Source organism: Neoarius graeffei, chromosome 5 (assembly GCF_027579695.1).
Source record: "Neoarius graeffei isolate fNeoGra1 chromosome 5, fNeoGra1.pri, whole genome shotgun sequence".
Lineage (NCBI taxonomy): Eukaryota > Metazoa > Chordata > Actinopteri > Siluriformes > Ariidae > Neoarius > Neoarius graeffei.
Genome location: NC_083573.1, coordinates 54,954,406 through 54,969,734, shown reverse-complemented (window position 1 = coordinate 54,969,734; position 15,329 = coordinate 54,954,406). Strand labels below are relative to the sequence as shown.

The 15,329-nt window shown below is 40.2% G+C and overlaps 1 protein-coding gene across 6 annotated transcripts in view; it reads right to left on the bottom strand.

Moving 5' to 3' along the window:
* ulk4 (unc-51 like kinase 4) overlaps positions 1 to 15,329 on the bottom strand; it is a 227,467-nt gene that overhangs the window by 119,894 nt on the left and 92,244 nt on the right. For all 6 annotated transcript variants that reach the window (XR_009654740.1, XM_060922070.1, XM_060922071.1 and 3 more), the window contains exon 22: positions 11,806 to 11,933. Coding sequence is in view for 5 of the 6 variants with exons in the window: in XM_060922070.1 (XP_060778053.1) it covers positions 11,806 to 11,933 (128 nt within the window). In the remaining variant the exon portion in view is untranslated. The remainder of the gene's footprint in view (positions 1 to 11,805; positions 11,934 to 15,329) is intronic.

The window sequence follows — 15,329 nt, the reverse complement described above, 5'->3', positions numbered from 1 at the left end:
AGATGGGAAAATGTATTGTTATTTACTCAGCAGTCTAATGTATAATATTGCAGCTAATTGTATGAAAAGTAAAATGACTGATTTGGCGAATTAAAGTTTTAATTAAATTCTACTTTAATAGCCCTCCCTCTGCTTTTCTGTGCTTGGAATTTGGAACCAGTCTACAAACATCAGTGCATTTATTTTCTTTTCTCCAAGTCAAAACCAAGTCTTTGCATATTGCTATTAAATGGACCGTTTGTCACAACCTCCATAAAATCACGACACTTAAGTCAAGGATTTACTCAAGTTAATCCAGCCCAGGAAGTAGTGCTTGTAGACGACTTTTATTTAGTGGCCTCGAGTAAAATCAAGAATGACACTACTCAGCCTTTAGCAGGACCTTTGAGTCATGAGTTTCAGCTGAGATTCATAATCTATTTTAATTCACTCAGAGAAAACTGATGAAAACAAACCAATGACCGGATAACAACTAATCAAAACCCTCTCCTTAAAAAATTAATCTGACTACCAGTATTTTAATTTAATCTAACTCCAATGACAAGCATGTGATAATCAAGGCAAGTATTACTGTTACATGTCCTTGCAAAGTGCTATCCTTCATATAGCGGAATGGCTGAAGGGAATGTGTTATTTATGCCACAAGCGCACAAAATTAGCCCTTGGTAATATTCCCTCCATCCTAATAGGCATTTATGTTGCACAATGCAGGCTATCATCTGGCTGTTTTAGTATCAAATGGAAAGCAGAAAGTAAGAACATGAAAATTCATGGATATTATAGTAACACATCAGGATCAAGCAGGCCTTTATTAGTCAGGCACAGCCTGGAGGACACTACGTCACCTGACGAAAAAAAAAAAATAAAATTAAAAAAAAAAAAAAATATATATATATATATATATATATATATATATAAATATAAATGAGGAGAGAGAACAGGGACCTTCACAGTAAATTACTTTCACTGTGTGCCGGGCCTGATGCAGGCAGCTCAACAGGCATGGAGATGTAATTGGAATCCTAAAGGAATTCTCTGGCATCAATGACTAAGATTGATGGAAATGCCTGACTGATACTTCAGTGTCTACATGGAGAGAGAGAGAGAGAGAGAGAGAGCGAGAGAGAGAGAGAGGGGAAAAAAAAAGATTCTCTTCCCACAGGCATTTGGCTTATTAGGTACAAAAACCAAAACAGCAGGGCTTTCTCTAACCAAGGCCAAATCAACAACGTTAAGGATTTCTTTAATTTAAAATCTGGAGCTTCTGTTGCACTTGGCCTGCTTTGCCTAGGCAGTGAGAGATGTGACCCAAAAACTGTTCAAGCTCTTAAACTTTCTGTAAGCCCAGTACAGACAGCACTACTTCCAATTTCACAGACTGTTCAGATATTAGACGCATTTCAGTTGGCTCTAAATACACTCATCTGTCTCAGAACAGGGAGATGCTGGGGAGAATGCATCAGACTGACACGTCTGCGGAAAGTGTAGCCAACACTGCCGAGCTAATTAGGGAAGTGTTTATGAAAGTGGGGAGGAAGCTGCGCTCACTGTGGGAGATTGAGAACAGGGTCAGTTCTAACCCACTGCACCAGACACAGACAGAAGAAGAGAGATGATTGGAAATTGGGGGAAGTAAGGAGAGTGAAACAACATGCAGACAAACCAGGTCTGTGTGGACTATGTAGCTGTTTATACCACAGTACTGCTGAATCCTCAAATCTGATTGGTCAGGGAATGTTGATTAAAAAGTCTGATGAAAAGATTTAACTGAGTAAAAATCTCGTAGCTGGCTTCTAGAAATAGTTGCTAGCTACCGCCTGTAGCTTATCAATGATAACATAACAAGTAGTGTGTTTAAATCAGCACAATTCTTTTAGTGTGTACCATTCAAGCTCTTAAACTTTCTGTAAGCCCCGTACAGACAGCACTACTTCCATTTTCACAGACCGTTCAGATATTAGATGTGTCCTGTGTGTATTATTATACACACAGGACACTTTTTCAATGGAATAAAAACATTTATTTTTTTTCGCAGCCCAAATCCTGCGCTCTGATTGGCTGGTGAGCGGGTCAGTATCCTACGATACGGACCCTGGTTACAGACCTCTGGCGACTCGCTTGTTCACAACAGCAACAAACATAGTAGCATTTTTTGTCAACATTTATCTTTTTTTTAATAAGATTTATTTATAAGATTATCAAAAATCGTATAAATTTTTGCCAGCATTTCTCAGGAGAATAGCATTAATTTTACAGCATGGATAGCGATAACAGTGTTCACAGCGGAAGCGAGTTTTACTGCCCTGAGGAAGAAGAAATAAAATAAAACATTTTAGGAGAAAGCTAAAACCTGTAATTTGCTAATGCCGAGCAAAAACATGGCTGAATCCTGAATGACTCCTATTTGTATAAATAGGGGACTACATACAGGGTTTTTTCTAGAAAAATTTAGTATGAGGGCGCTCACCATGGCGAGGGAGCGAAGCGGGGGGGGGGATGGTGCCGGTTGTCCCCCCCCCGCCGTGCAAAGCCTTTGAAAAATGCTTCAATGGGACATTCTGAGGCTATCTGAGAGGGAAATTGCAACAAATTGTCTGTCAACATTGAAAAAGAAAGAAGTAATCTTCTTCTGCCCCGGACAGTCTTTGGCTTTCTTCCATTTTGTGCCGCAGGATGACATCTTTAAATGCCCAAGTGTCAACAAAAACAACTCGCGAACTACTTCTGTCAAAAGCTCCCGCGCCGGTGGGTGAAAGGTCATTCAGTCTCGAGAAATCTCGCTCTACAAGTCAGCTGACCTTGTATGTAACCCATGTCAAATCTCACGAGAGCAGCCGCGACAAGTAAACAACTAAACAACATGGCGCCTCAGTCTGGAAAACGCCAATTCGGATTGTTTTTGCACCGTCTGGCGGTGTATCTACTATGATTGGAATATTTTTGGAGCAATTATAACGTATTTGATGATCAGACACATTGTCACGTAGTGTTGCTGGGATGTTTTCACGGAGTCGGTAAGAGGGCGCACGCCGAGAGTAAGAGGGCGCAGCGCCCCTGTTCCCCCGTTTAGACGAAAGCCTGACATAGGCAGCAAAATGTAGTTTTTTCCTGCCATGGAAGTGCACTTGTATACCGAGGAGGAAGCAATTTGCATTACAGCCGTGAATGAGGATTCAAAATGGCGGCTCGGCTCGGTTTTCCCTTTCGGGCGCTCTCGTTTTCTGTTAGAATTTGGTAAAGAAAATATATTATTTACCAGCTTAAGGTCGGTCCGTATGGTGAAATACCGTGACCTCGGCCTTGAATACTGACCCAGAGGGCCTCGCTCAGTACTTTCAAGACCTCAGTCACGGTATTTCACCATACGGACCTCCCAGCTGGTAAACAACATATATGTATTCTATTTCCTTCTAGCAGGTTCCATTCATTTGGTTCGATAGCATGCAATATTGTTAGCATATCGCTTATCCTATGTGTATTAAGTCATTCTGCCCAATGGAGAATGAACGTTCAATATGGTTTGCGACAGCGGTTTTCAAAAGGTGAGGTGCGCCTCCCCTGGGGGGTGCCAAAGAACTTCGGGGAGGCACAGCGTGAGAAAAAAAAATAGAAAAAATAGTAAACATCTGGTTAGCTAAGTGAATCTATGTGTGGATAAATTTGTAAAACCTAAAATGAGAGAGGAAAGAGAGTCTGGTGCAAGCAGAAAACGGAGGAAGTATGACAATGATGATTTAAAGTTTGGATTTTCATGTATTGGCCCAGATGATGCTCCACTGCCTCAGTGTGTTATTTGCAAAGATGTGTTAGCTAATGACAATATGAGATCATGTAAACTCCGGCATCATGTTGAAACCAAGCACCCAAGTTTGGTGGCTAAGCCATGGGAATTTTTTGATAGAAAGCTAAAGGAACTCCGTTCACAGAACAAAGTAACTGAGACATTAAGCACTGTAAATACTAAAGCAACCGAAGCATCACGTGGTATTACGCATCGCTAAGGCAAGTAAACTCCACTCCTCCTTGCTGCTAAAGATATGTATTTGATAATGATGGGAGAAGCTGCTGCTGCCAAGCTAAATGCAATCCCAATATCTGACAGTACTATCCAGTGCTGCATCTCAGACATGGCATCTGATGTGCTGGATGGTACTCGTGACAGCCCTTTCTTCTCTATTCAGCTGGACGAATCGACAGACATCGCTAACTGTGCTCAGCTAATGGTGTATGTGTGCCATGTTAAAGAGCTTGGTGTCCACGAGGAGTTTTTGTTTTGTCATTCTCTGCCAGCTCGCACTACAGCAGAAGAAATCTTCAAGTCTTTCGTTCAGGAGAGTCACATCAATTGGGGCCACTGTTGTGGAATTTGTACTGATGGTGCCAGGGCGATGTATTAATGCAGTCTGCTTTCAATTTAGTTACTGAACTCTAGGCCGATTGTATTGCAACTGGATGAAATATTTTTAGGTAAGGGTGACCCAAAATTTAAGCATAAGTTTGGCTAAATGTAAGATGTTTGGGTTTTTTAACCTATGTCAAAGCCTTCAGAATGAAATTGCCTTCAAAAAGTGTGTTTTCTAAAAAAAGTTTTTAAATGTTTAAAAAAAGATAAAGATTAAAATTGTTTAAAAGATTAAAAAAAAGAAAGATCTTTGGTCTAGAAAATGTTTAAAAAAATAAAGATATTTATAAAATTTTTTTTTGTTGAAACCCGTTTTATGCCTGAGTGGAACAGTAACCACAGCAACAATAGGCTAATAATTATTAGTGTGTGCGCACGTGTGTGTGTGTGGGGGGGGGGGGGGGGGGGGGGTTCCAGCTGTTTTTCTCTGAGGGGAGGCTCACTTTCTCACAGTCTGAAAACCCCTGGTTTACAATATTGCATGTTGTTGGAGCTGATGTGAATATTCAAGGAGAAAGTTTTCTGCTGTGCATGCACAGAAGCATTTCTTTGTTCGCCGGGAAAGAGAAAGACATTGCTTAAATACCTGAAAGGCTACCAAAACTTCATTATATATTCTTCACGCATATTTACAAGCAGTAGCAAACTGTTAAAGTGCATATTCTGGACCAATTTCGTTTTTTTTTTTTTTTTATGTGAAAGTATGCCCCTTTACACACTCATCCAGAAGGGTAATTTTGCACAAGGCCATCTGTCTACAGCAGAAAAAAATAAAATTACAAAACACGTCTGGAAAAATCCCAAAGGAGACTGGAGCCAGATTCGTGATGTTATCTGCAGAAGCGCCAGCAGGCTGCGTGAGCTTTGCACGGTTTCAGTGCACAGCCTGTGTAGACCAAGCGCTCCCATTTCTCTCTCATTGTCCGGTCTTTTGGAAAACGATGAGTACTAATCCCATCAAGATTGGTGTTGCTACACCCTCCTACGATACATCTGTTAACCATTTTAATAATTACGTGATAACGTTGAAGAAATTTGCAGAAAACCATCAGGTCGTTTTCTCATAAACAAACCAGCGCTGACGTAGGATTCAGAGGGAGGCGTCCCGCACGTGACGTCACGAAAATCAATGTTTCCCGGGAAACCCAAATGCCAAGTTTTTTCAGAGACGGACCAATTCGCCTCAAATGGCTTGATTTCAACTGAATTTTTCTGCTATTGCGCAAGGTAAAAAAATTGCAGAGAATGCAGAATGTTACAGATATTTGACCAAAGTTTAATTTAAAATAGGAGAATTACATTGATCTTGCTCCTGAATTTACCCGTGATATGCACTTTAATGTTAGAGCTGGGACTTCAGCTCAGACAAAACCTAGCCAGACACCAAAAAAGCAACAGAGTAAAGGATTTTGTAAGAGATTAGCGGCAGGCTGCCAGGTAGTTCCGTTGTGTGTAGTTGTCGATGTTGATTTTAAAATTAACTAAGTAAATTACATGGGGAAAGAAATACTTAACTATAAATGCAAAATACTGTGGTGAGTGTGTGTGTAAGAAGAGGCTGGAGACAGAACTCTTAGTTTCTCGGTCATTAGCTTGTGCTACTTGCTCTCGATAGGACTGGCTTGACTGCTTTATTAGCATTCGCTAACACTATTGATGAAGGCTACACCGGCTGGAAAGTGACTTCACTGCTGCGCTGACTGCACTGACTCGCGGTTAAGCTAGTGTTGGTCTTCGAGAATGCTGATGAAGAGAGCGTGTATGTATAATAATAATAATAATAATAATAATAATAATAATATTGGCTGGCTTTTTCTCGTGGTATATTAGATATATTCCATTCGCCTAGCATGATATTGAGCTCATCTTTGACTCAATTAATTTCATGCTAGCTGAATGGAATACATCTGATATACCACAAAAAAACCCCAGTCAATATTATTTAAATATTCTATAACATCAGCTCTAACAATAGTGTCAGCTGTAATTCAAATCACATGTTTATGTTAATGCACACATTCTAATACAATATGGTTTCTACAGTAACAGCCCATTCACAGGTACAGTGCTGAGCGTAAATGAGTACACCCCCTTTGAAAAGTAACATTTTAAACAATATCTCATCTCATCTCATTATCTCTACCCGCTTTATCCTTCTACAGGGTCACAGGCAAGCTGGAGCCTATCCCAGCTGACTACGGGCGAAAGGCGGGGTACACCCTGGACAAGTCGCCAGGTCATCACAGGGCTGACACATAGACACAGACAACCATTCACACTCACATTCACACCTACGCTCAATTTAGAGTCACCAGTTAACCTAACCTGCATGTCTTCGGACTGTGGGGGAAACCGGAGCACCCGGAGGAAACCCACGCGGACACGGGGAGAACATGCAAACTCCGCACAGAAAGGCCCTCGCCGGCCACGGGGCTCGAACCCGGACCTTCTTGCTGTGAGGCGACAGCGCTAACCACTACACCACCGTGCCACCTAAACAATATCTCAATGAACACAATTTCCAAAATGTTAACAAGACAAAGTTTAATATAACATCTGTTTAACTTATAATGTGAAAGTAAGGTTAATAATATGAACTTAGATTACGCATATTTCAGTTTTACTCAAATTAGGGTGGTGCAAAAATGAGTACACCCCACAACAAAAACTACTACATCTAGTACTTTGTATGGCCTCCATGATTTTTAATGACAGCACCAAGTCTTCTAGGCATGGAATGAACAAGTTGGCGACATTTTGCAACATCAATCTTTTTCCATTCTTCAACAATGACCTCTTTTAGTGACTGGATGCTGGATGGAGAGCGATGCTCAACTTGTCTCTTCAGAATTCCCCATAGGTGTTCAATTGGGTTCAGATCAGGAGACATACTTGGCCACTGAATCACTTTCACCCTGTTCTTCTTCAGAAATCCAACAGTGGCCTTAGATGTGTGTTTAGTCATGTTGGAAAAGTACACGGCGAACAAGGGCACAGAGTGATGGTAGCATCTTCTCTTTCAGTACAGAGCAATACATCTGTGAATTCATGATGCCATCAATGAAATGCAGCTCCCCGACACCAGCAGCACTCATGCAGCCCCACATAAGGACACTGCCACCACCATGTTTCACTGTAGGCACCATGCATTTTTCTTTGTATTCCTCACCTCTGCGACGCCATACAGTTTTGAAGCCATCAGTTCCAAAACATTTATCTTGGTCTCATCACTCCAGAGTATAGAGTCCCAGTAGTCTTCATCTTTGTCAGCATGGGCCCTGGCAAACTCTAGGCGGGCTTTTTTGTGCCTGGGCTTTAGGAAAGGCTTCTTTCGTGGACGGCATCCATGCATGCCATTCCTCTGCAGTGTACGCCGTATTGTGTCACGGGAAATAGTCACCCCAGTTTGGCTTTCTACTTCTTTAGATAACTGCAGTGAACTTGCATGCTGATTTTCTTCAACCCTTCTCATCAGAAGACGCTCCTGTCGAGGTGTTAACTTCCGTGGACGACCTGGACATCTCTGTGAGATGGTTGCAGTTCCATCTTTCTTAAATTTTTGTACCACTTTTGCTACAGTATTCTGACTGATAAGTAAAGCTTTGCTGATCTTCTTGTAGCCTTCACCTTTGTGGTGTAAAGAAATTATTTTCTTTGCGGAATTCTGAAGAGACAAGTTGAGCATCGCTCTCCATCCAGCATCCAGTCACTAAAAGAGGTCATTGTTGAAGAATGGAAAAAGACTGATGTTGCAAAATGTCGTCAACTTGTTCATTCCATGCCTAGAAGACTTGGTGCTGTCATTAAAAATCATGGAGGCCATACAAAGTACTAGATGTAGTAGTTTTTGTTGTGGGGTGTACTCATTTTTGCACCACCCTAATTTGAGCAAAAAGGAAAAATGTGTAATCTAAGTTATATTATTAACCTTACTTTCCCATTATAAGTTAAACAGATGTTATATTAAAACTTTGTCTTGTTAACATTTTGGAAATTGTTTGTGTTCACTGAGATATTGTTTAAAATGTTACTTTTCAAAGGGGGTGTACTCATTTACGCTCAGCACTGTACATGTATGGTGGATGATCTACATAATCTAAGAATAATAATAAACAGATTTAAAGAAAGCATGTTATTTAACAAAGAGAAACACGTATAGTCTTTGATTGGCATAAGCTTTCTGTCAGCAGGCATTTCTTAAGCATTTAGGCAAGGAGACTCGAATGTCGATGCTTTGCAACAGTCAGTACGTTTTGTGCCACGGGACAGTCTTCAGAACAGAGGAGTTTGTGCTTTCCGGGTTATCAGTAACATGACAAGTTGCCCTTTTTTTTGGTCTCATTAATGGTAACAGAGAGCAAAAAGAAAGGTTAATGAGGGAATTTCTGTTTATAGCCTTTATACCAACTTGTCTCATGGTCATTCCATAACGTTTAATGGAACTATAAACAAATAACTCCCTTATTAATAAATAAAAAATTAATCATTAGCAAATTGGTACAGTATAAGAGAAATAATTATGGATTATTTTCCAATAACAGCACACACCTTAGGGTTTGATTCCTTACTTAAGCATAATGGATGGTGGTTATGATTTACTTTATTTATTAGACAGGACTGAGGTCAAATAAGGTACTGAGCAACCTGTTCTGTATTCAAATTAATTACGTATAAATTAAAGAGACTCTCTGTTTATTTTTAATCCAGGAGAAACAGATATTTTTGTAGAAGACAGAGGCTTGGAAAAAAGTGCTTGAGGAAAAGTAAGCTTAAATCTAATCATGGGTTCAGCAATGTGATTTAGAAAACAGCCCGGTCTCATCCTGGAAATTAATGGACTCAAATTCCTTTGATGGTTATACAAAATATTTTGAGTGACAGCAATAAAGACAAAATGCACGAGAAAGTCAAAACGATTCATGATTAAAAAGACATTTCTGAAAACATGGCAAACTAATTCAAAATCACATTCACATAGGAAACTGGGGAATGGGAGAGAACCTCATCTATTTGAGTTTACAGCCTCATGAGACCTTGTTCAACCTTCTACTGTACAGAAGTGTGTTTTTTCCTGGGATACAAATATTTCAACAAGCAAAACACAATCTTCTGAAAATCTAATAATAAGATAAGCTTGACAGGATACTCCCATCATTTCAGATTTGATGCTAATTTGTGTATTTGGGTTCTGCCCTTTTGAAATCTGCTGTACTCTTGTTCTAATGAGCACTTTCGGAAGGACTAAAAAAATCATCAGTGGTTGGACAAGTGAGATTACTCTAAAAAGACTGCAATATTCCTTGTATAAAATGCTAATAGCAATTTCTAAAACTAAAGTTAATTTCTGATAACTTAAAGCACTGTAGAAAATGTAGAACATTATATTTGACAACTGAGAAACCTCAGAATTTAGCAGTTAAGAAGGAGGTAAAGGCAGGAAGAAAGCAAGACATGCAAAAAAAAGATTGTTTAATAATGCAATAAAACTATCTTAGTAAGTGAAAATATCTTGGACATGGGCATGTTTAGCTAATATTTTTATTATGCGATTATGATAACTCATACAAGATTAAATAATCTTTTTTTTTAGATGAGCATTTCCAACTTTAAATGATCTCATTCTATTGGCAGTTAATTTTGCTTCTTTCTAGAAATTAATGATTAAAATTAGAACAATTATTTGTCAATAAAACAAGACTACGCTCACTGGCCACTTTAATAGGAGCTTGTTCTTGAGTTAAGACTCCTGTTCTTGGCTGGCAGGAGTGGAACCCAATGTGCTCTTCTGCTGTTGCATGCTGAGATGCTTTTCTGCTCACCACAGTTGTAAAGAGTTGCTATGAGTTGCTATATCCTTCCTAGCAGCTTGAACCAATCTGGCCATTTTCCTCTGACCTCTCTTATCAACAAGATGTTTCCACTCACAGAACTGTCGCTCACTCGTTGTTGTTGTTTTTTGCATAATTCTGTGTAAACTCTACAGACTGCTGTGTGTGAAAACCCCAGGAGATCAGCAGTTTCTGAAATACTCAAACCAGTCCAGTTGGCACCAACACCCATGCCATAGTCAAAGTCACAGAGATCACAATTTTTCCTATTCTGATGTTTCAAGTGAACATTAACTGAAGCTCTTGATTTGTATATGCATTATTTTATACATTGTGCTGCTGTCAAGGGGCGGCACGGTGGTGTAGTGGTTAGCGCTGTCGCCTCACAGCAAGAAGGTTCTGGGTTCGAGCCCAGTGGCCAATGAGGGCCTTTCTGTGCGGAGTTTGCATGTTCTCCCCGTGTCCGCGTGGGTTTCCTCCGGGTGCTCCGGTTTCCCCCACAGTCCAAAGACATGCAGGTTAGGTTAACTGGTGACTCTAAATTGACCGTAGGTGTGAATGTGAGTGTGAATGGTTGTCTGTGTCTATGTGTCAGCCCTGTGATGACCTGGTGACTTGTCCGGGGTGTACCCCGCCTTTCGCCCGTAGTCAGCTGGGATAGGCTCCAGCTTGCCTGCGACCCTGTAGAACAGGATAAGCGGCTACAGATAATGGATGGATGGATGCTGCTGTCAAGGGATTGGCTGATTAGATAACTGCATAAAACAGCAGGTGTGTGGGTGCTCCTAATAAAGTGGCCAGTGAATGTATTTAAAGTTTGAAATTAGTAATAAAAAAAGTCTAGAACTCTTATGATTTTCTGTAATATTATCCCTTAATACTAAATAAATACAACTATATTTAAGATATATTCACTTGCTAAGATGTCATTTTTTGCAGTGATGACATGATGTACTTTTACCAAACAGCCCATAGATTAAACATAGTGACTAAACTAAATCGTGTATGAAAATCCACCTGTGAGAAATGGACAGTTTTCTAATAAAAAAGGCTTTAGTAAAGGTGGAAGTTATAAATATGAGGTATAATGTTTTATTTGGGCGGCACGGTGGTGTAGTGGTTAGCGCTGTCGCCTCACAGCAAGAAGGTCCGGGTTCGAGCCCCGTGGCCGGCGAGGGCCTTTCTGTGTGGAGTTTGCATGTTCTCCCCGTGTCCGCGTGGGTTTCCTCCGGGTGCTCCGGTTTCCCCCACAGTCCAAAGACATGCAGGTTAGGTTAACTGGTGACTCTAAATTGGCCGTAGGTGTGAATGTGAGTGTGAATGGTTGTGTGTGTCTATGTGTCAGCCCTGTGATGACCTGGCGACTTGTCCAGGGTGTACCCCGCCTTTCGCCCGTAGTCAGCTGGGATAGGCTCCAGCTTGCCTGCGACCCTGTAGAACAGGATAAAGCAGCTACAGATAATGAGATGAGATGTTTTATTTGTGGCAGTACGTCAAGAAAGCCATAACAAAGAACAACTGATATACAATAAAGTAAATGCACAAAGCATCTTCCCATTTCCAAAAATTGGTTACCTGGAGTTGCAGCACAGAAGTAGCATCTCCCGGTTATTCATGAAAACCTGCAGGAGCACCAGGAAGGCCTTGGCTCGGATGACTGAAGATGGACTCTCCAGAGAGCGGATTACCTTCACAACAAAGTCCTGCAAAGCGAGCCATTCAAGGAAGCTTCATTAAAAAAAACGCTCTTATTTGACTGGAAGTCTCTGGACATTTCTTTTTGTACAAGTCATATTATTTGACAGCAATTTGACCAGTGATATCACTTACACTATAAAGTGCTAGAGGGAACTGAAAAGCCCCCCAAACTACACTTGACATAAAATAGAGGTTAATAAGCTAATGATTTCCACAGCATTTAGTGGCAGCAAATGAGGAAGAATTGATTAGCTTTCACCATCTGCATAATTGAGGACAATGGTCAAAAGAGAAACAATCTGAAACAGTGTGATTAAGAGTGGAAGTTAATTAATTTCAAAATCAAATGTCTTGCATGAATTGTAATGCATCAACAGTATTTCCAAGTTTCACTCGGAGAACGTTGCACATCTTTACCCAATTAGCTGTGTCGCCCCGTGCTTCATTGAAATTTAAATTCTAGGCGATACAATGCACGAATAAACACATGCTGCTCTGGCCTTTTATTTGTCAGGGGAATTAAGCAGGGAAATCTATAGCGATTCATAATTGGTGCAGAAGTGATGCAGTAAGTTTTTCACTCCAAAGGCACGTACTTCTGTCTGTTTTTTTTAAATCCCAGGTTAAATTGGAAATTTACATACAAAATGGATGCAGGTCAAATAAAATTACCATTGTTAATCAGAGACAGCCACAAAAGCATTATATAGTAGTGCGTAAATCAATGTCTACAGCCCATTTTCCAGCTGATCAGCTTCTTCAATCGCAAATGAAATTACTCCAAGCTTGTCCTTAGTCTTTAACTGAGAGCAAGTCATTAACCACAAGGGTTCTATAAAAACGCACAATGAGAAAGGACACCAGGGTTTTTTCTAATCACGTCGTTACTTCTGAATGGCTTTATTGACCATTGCTTAAATATTATTTCTGTATGCTCGGCACTATCCTTTCTTCTTCTCTGTACTGTTTTACACCCCTCTACACTGATGTAATTTCATTAAAAGGTATGCGTTATCTTAAAAATATAGCTTGACACACACAATGTTTCATATTTAACATAGTCCAACAAAACAATTTTTGTTCGATTTTAACTCCAGCTCTTGGCTTAGCTTCCTTTTCTGAACTGTTACCTTGAAACAGCAATCAAACAAACCGTTATCTAAGCAGTCTAACTTTGGTTAGATGATATAGCTTGACTCAGCTAACTAGGACATTATTTGCAAGAGCTGATTCAGGAAAACAAATAAACATTCATCCTAAATTTGTATCAGTGTAGAGAACACTGGAAGAGCACAATGGCCGCTATGGAAGAGTAATGCTTTGTATCTATGCCAGCGAACCCCTGTTATTCATTTATCACCAATTATCCTTGATTTGCTCAGTCATAGTTCCTTTATAATGGTGTAGACGTCAAACTGTGATTAGGAATACTAGTATATACAGTGGTGCTTGAAAGTTTGTGAACCCCTTAGAATTTTCTATATTTCTGCATAAATATGACCTAAAACATCATCAGATTTTCACACAAGTCCTAAAAGTAGACAAAGAGAACCAAGTTAAACAAATGAGACAAAAATATTATACTTGGTCATTTATTTATTGAGGAAAATGATCCAAAAGTACATATCTGTGAGTGGCAAAAGTATGTGAACCTCTAGGATTAGCAGTTAATTTGAAGGTGAAATTAGAGTCAGGTGTTTTCAATCAATGGGATGACAATCAGGTGTGAGTGGGCACCCTGTTTTATTTAAAGAACAGGGATCTATCACAGTCTGATCTTCACAACACGTTTGTGGAAGTGTATCATGGCACGAACAAAGGAGATTTCTGAGGACCTCAGAAAAAGTGTTGTTGATGCTCATCAGGTTGGAAAAGGTTATAAAACCATCTCTAAAGAGTTTGGACTCCACCAATCCACAGTCAGACAGATTGTGTACAAATGGAGGAAATTCAAGACCATTGTTACCCTCCCCAGGAGTGGTCGACCAACAAAGATCACTCCAAGAGCAAGGCGTGTAATAGTCGGCGAGGTCACAAAGGACCCCAGGGTAACTTCTAAGCAACTGAAGGCCTCTCTCACATTGGCTAATGTTCATGAGTCCACCATCAGGAGAACACTGAACAACAATGGTGTGCATGGCAGTGCTGCAAGGAGAAAGCTACTGCTCTCCAAAAAGAACATTGCTGCTCGTCTGCAGTTTGCTAAAGATCATGTGGACAAGCCAGAAGGGGATTGGAAAAATGTTTTGTGGACGGAGGAGGCCAAAATAGAACTTTTTGGTTTAAATGAGAAGTGTTATGTTTGGAGAAAGGAAAACACTGCATTCCAGCATAAGAACCTTATCCCATCTATGAAACACGGTGGTGGTAGTATCATGGTTTGGGCCCGTTTTGCTGCATCTGGGCCAGGACAGCTTGCCATCATTGATGGAACAATGAATTCTGAATTATACCAGTGAATTCTAAAGGAAAATGTCAGGACATCTGTCCATGAACTGAATCTCAAGAGAAGATGGGTTATGCAGCAAGACAACAACCCTCAGCACACAAGTCGTTCTACCAAAGAATGGTTAAAGAAGAATAAAGTTCATGTTTTGGAATGGCCAAGTCAAAGTCCTGACCTTAATCCAATCGAAATGTTGTGGAAGGACCTGAAGCGAGCAGTTCATGTGAGGAAACTTACCAACATCCCAGAGTTGAAGCTGTTCTGTACGGAGGAATGGGCTAAAATTCCTCCAAGCCGGTGTGCAGGACTGATCAACAGTTACCGCAAACGTTTAGTTGCAGTTATTGCTGCACAAGGGGGTCACACCAGATACTGAAAGCAATGGTTCACATACTTTTGCCACTCACAGATATGTAATATTGGATCATTTTCCTCAATAAATAAATGACCAAGTATAATATTTTTGTCTCAGTTATTTAACTGGGTTCTCTTTATCTACTTTTAGGACTTGTGTGAAAATCTGATGTTGTTTTAGGTCATTTATGCAGAAATATAGAAAATTCTAAAGGGTTCACAAACTTTCAAGCACCACTGTATCTCCTCCAATGAAAATTAAGCCTGTTGTATGATCATTATTTTATTGAGGACGCTGTCAGATGAACAAGGTCAAATTGGATCATGAAGCCCTTTTCTCCCCCAAAGGGAATAGAGCCACTGAACCGTTGAATTGAACCTTGCTGCAGGGCAGACTGCTGTTTGTCAATCTTGCCGAATTGAAAAATGAGTAACTGACAATTTAATGGTGAGGAAAACATGCTGTTCAAGAACATTAAATGGTCCTTCTTCCTCAAAGCTGCTAGTCAAATCTGACCATATAAGAATCACAAATTCCACTGGCAGTTTCCTGATTCATCACTTGCATTTTTGGCCTATCTGTATGATCATGCTAGGGTAT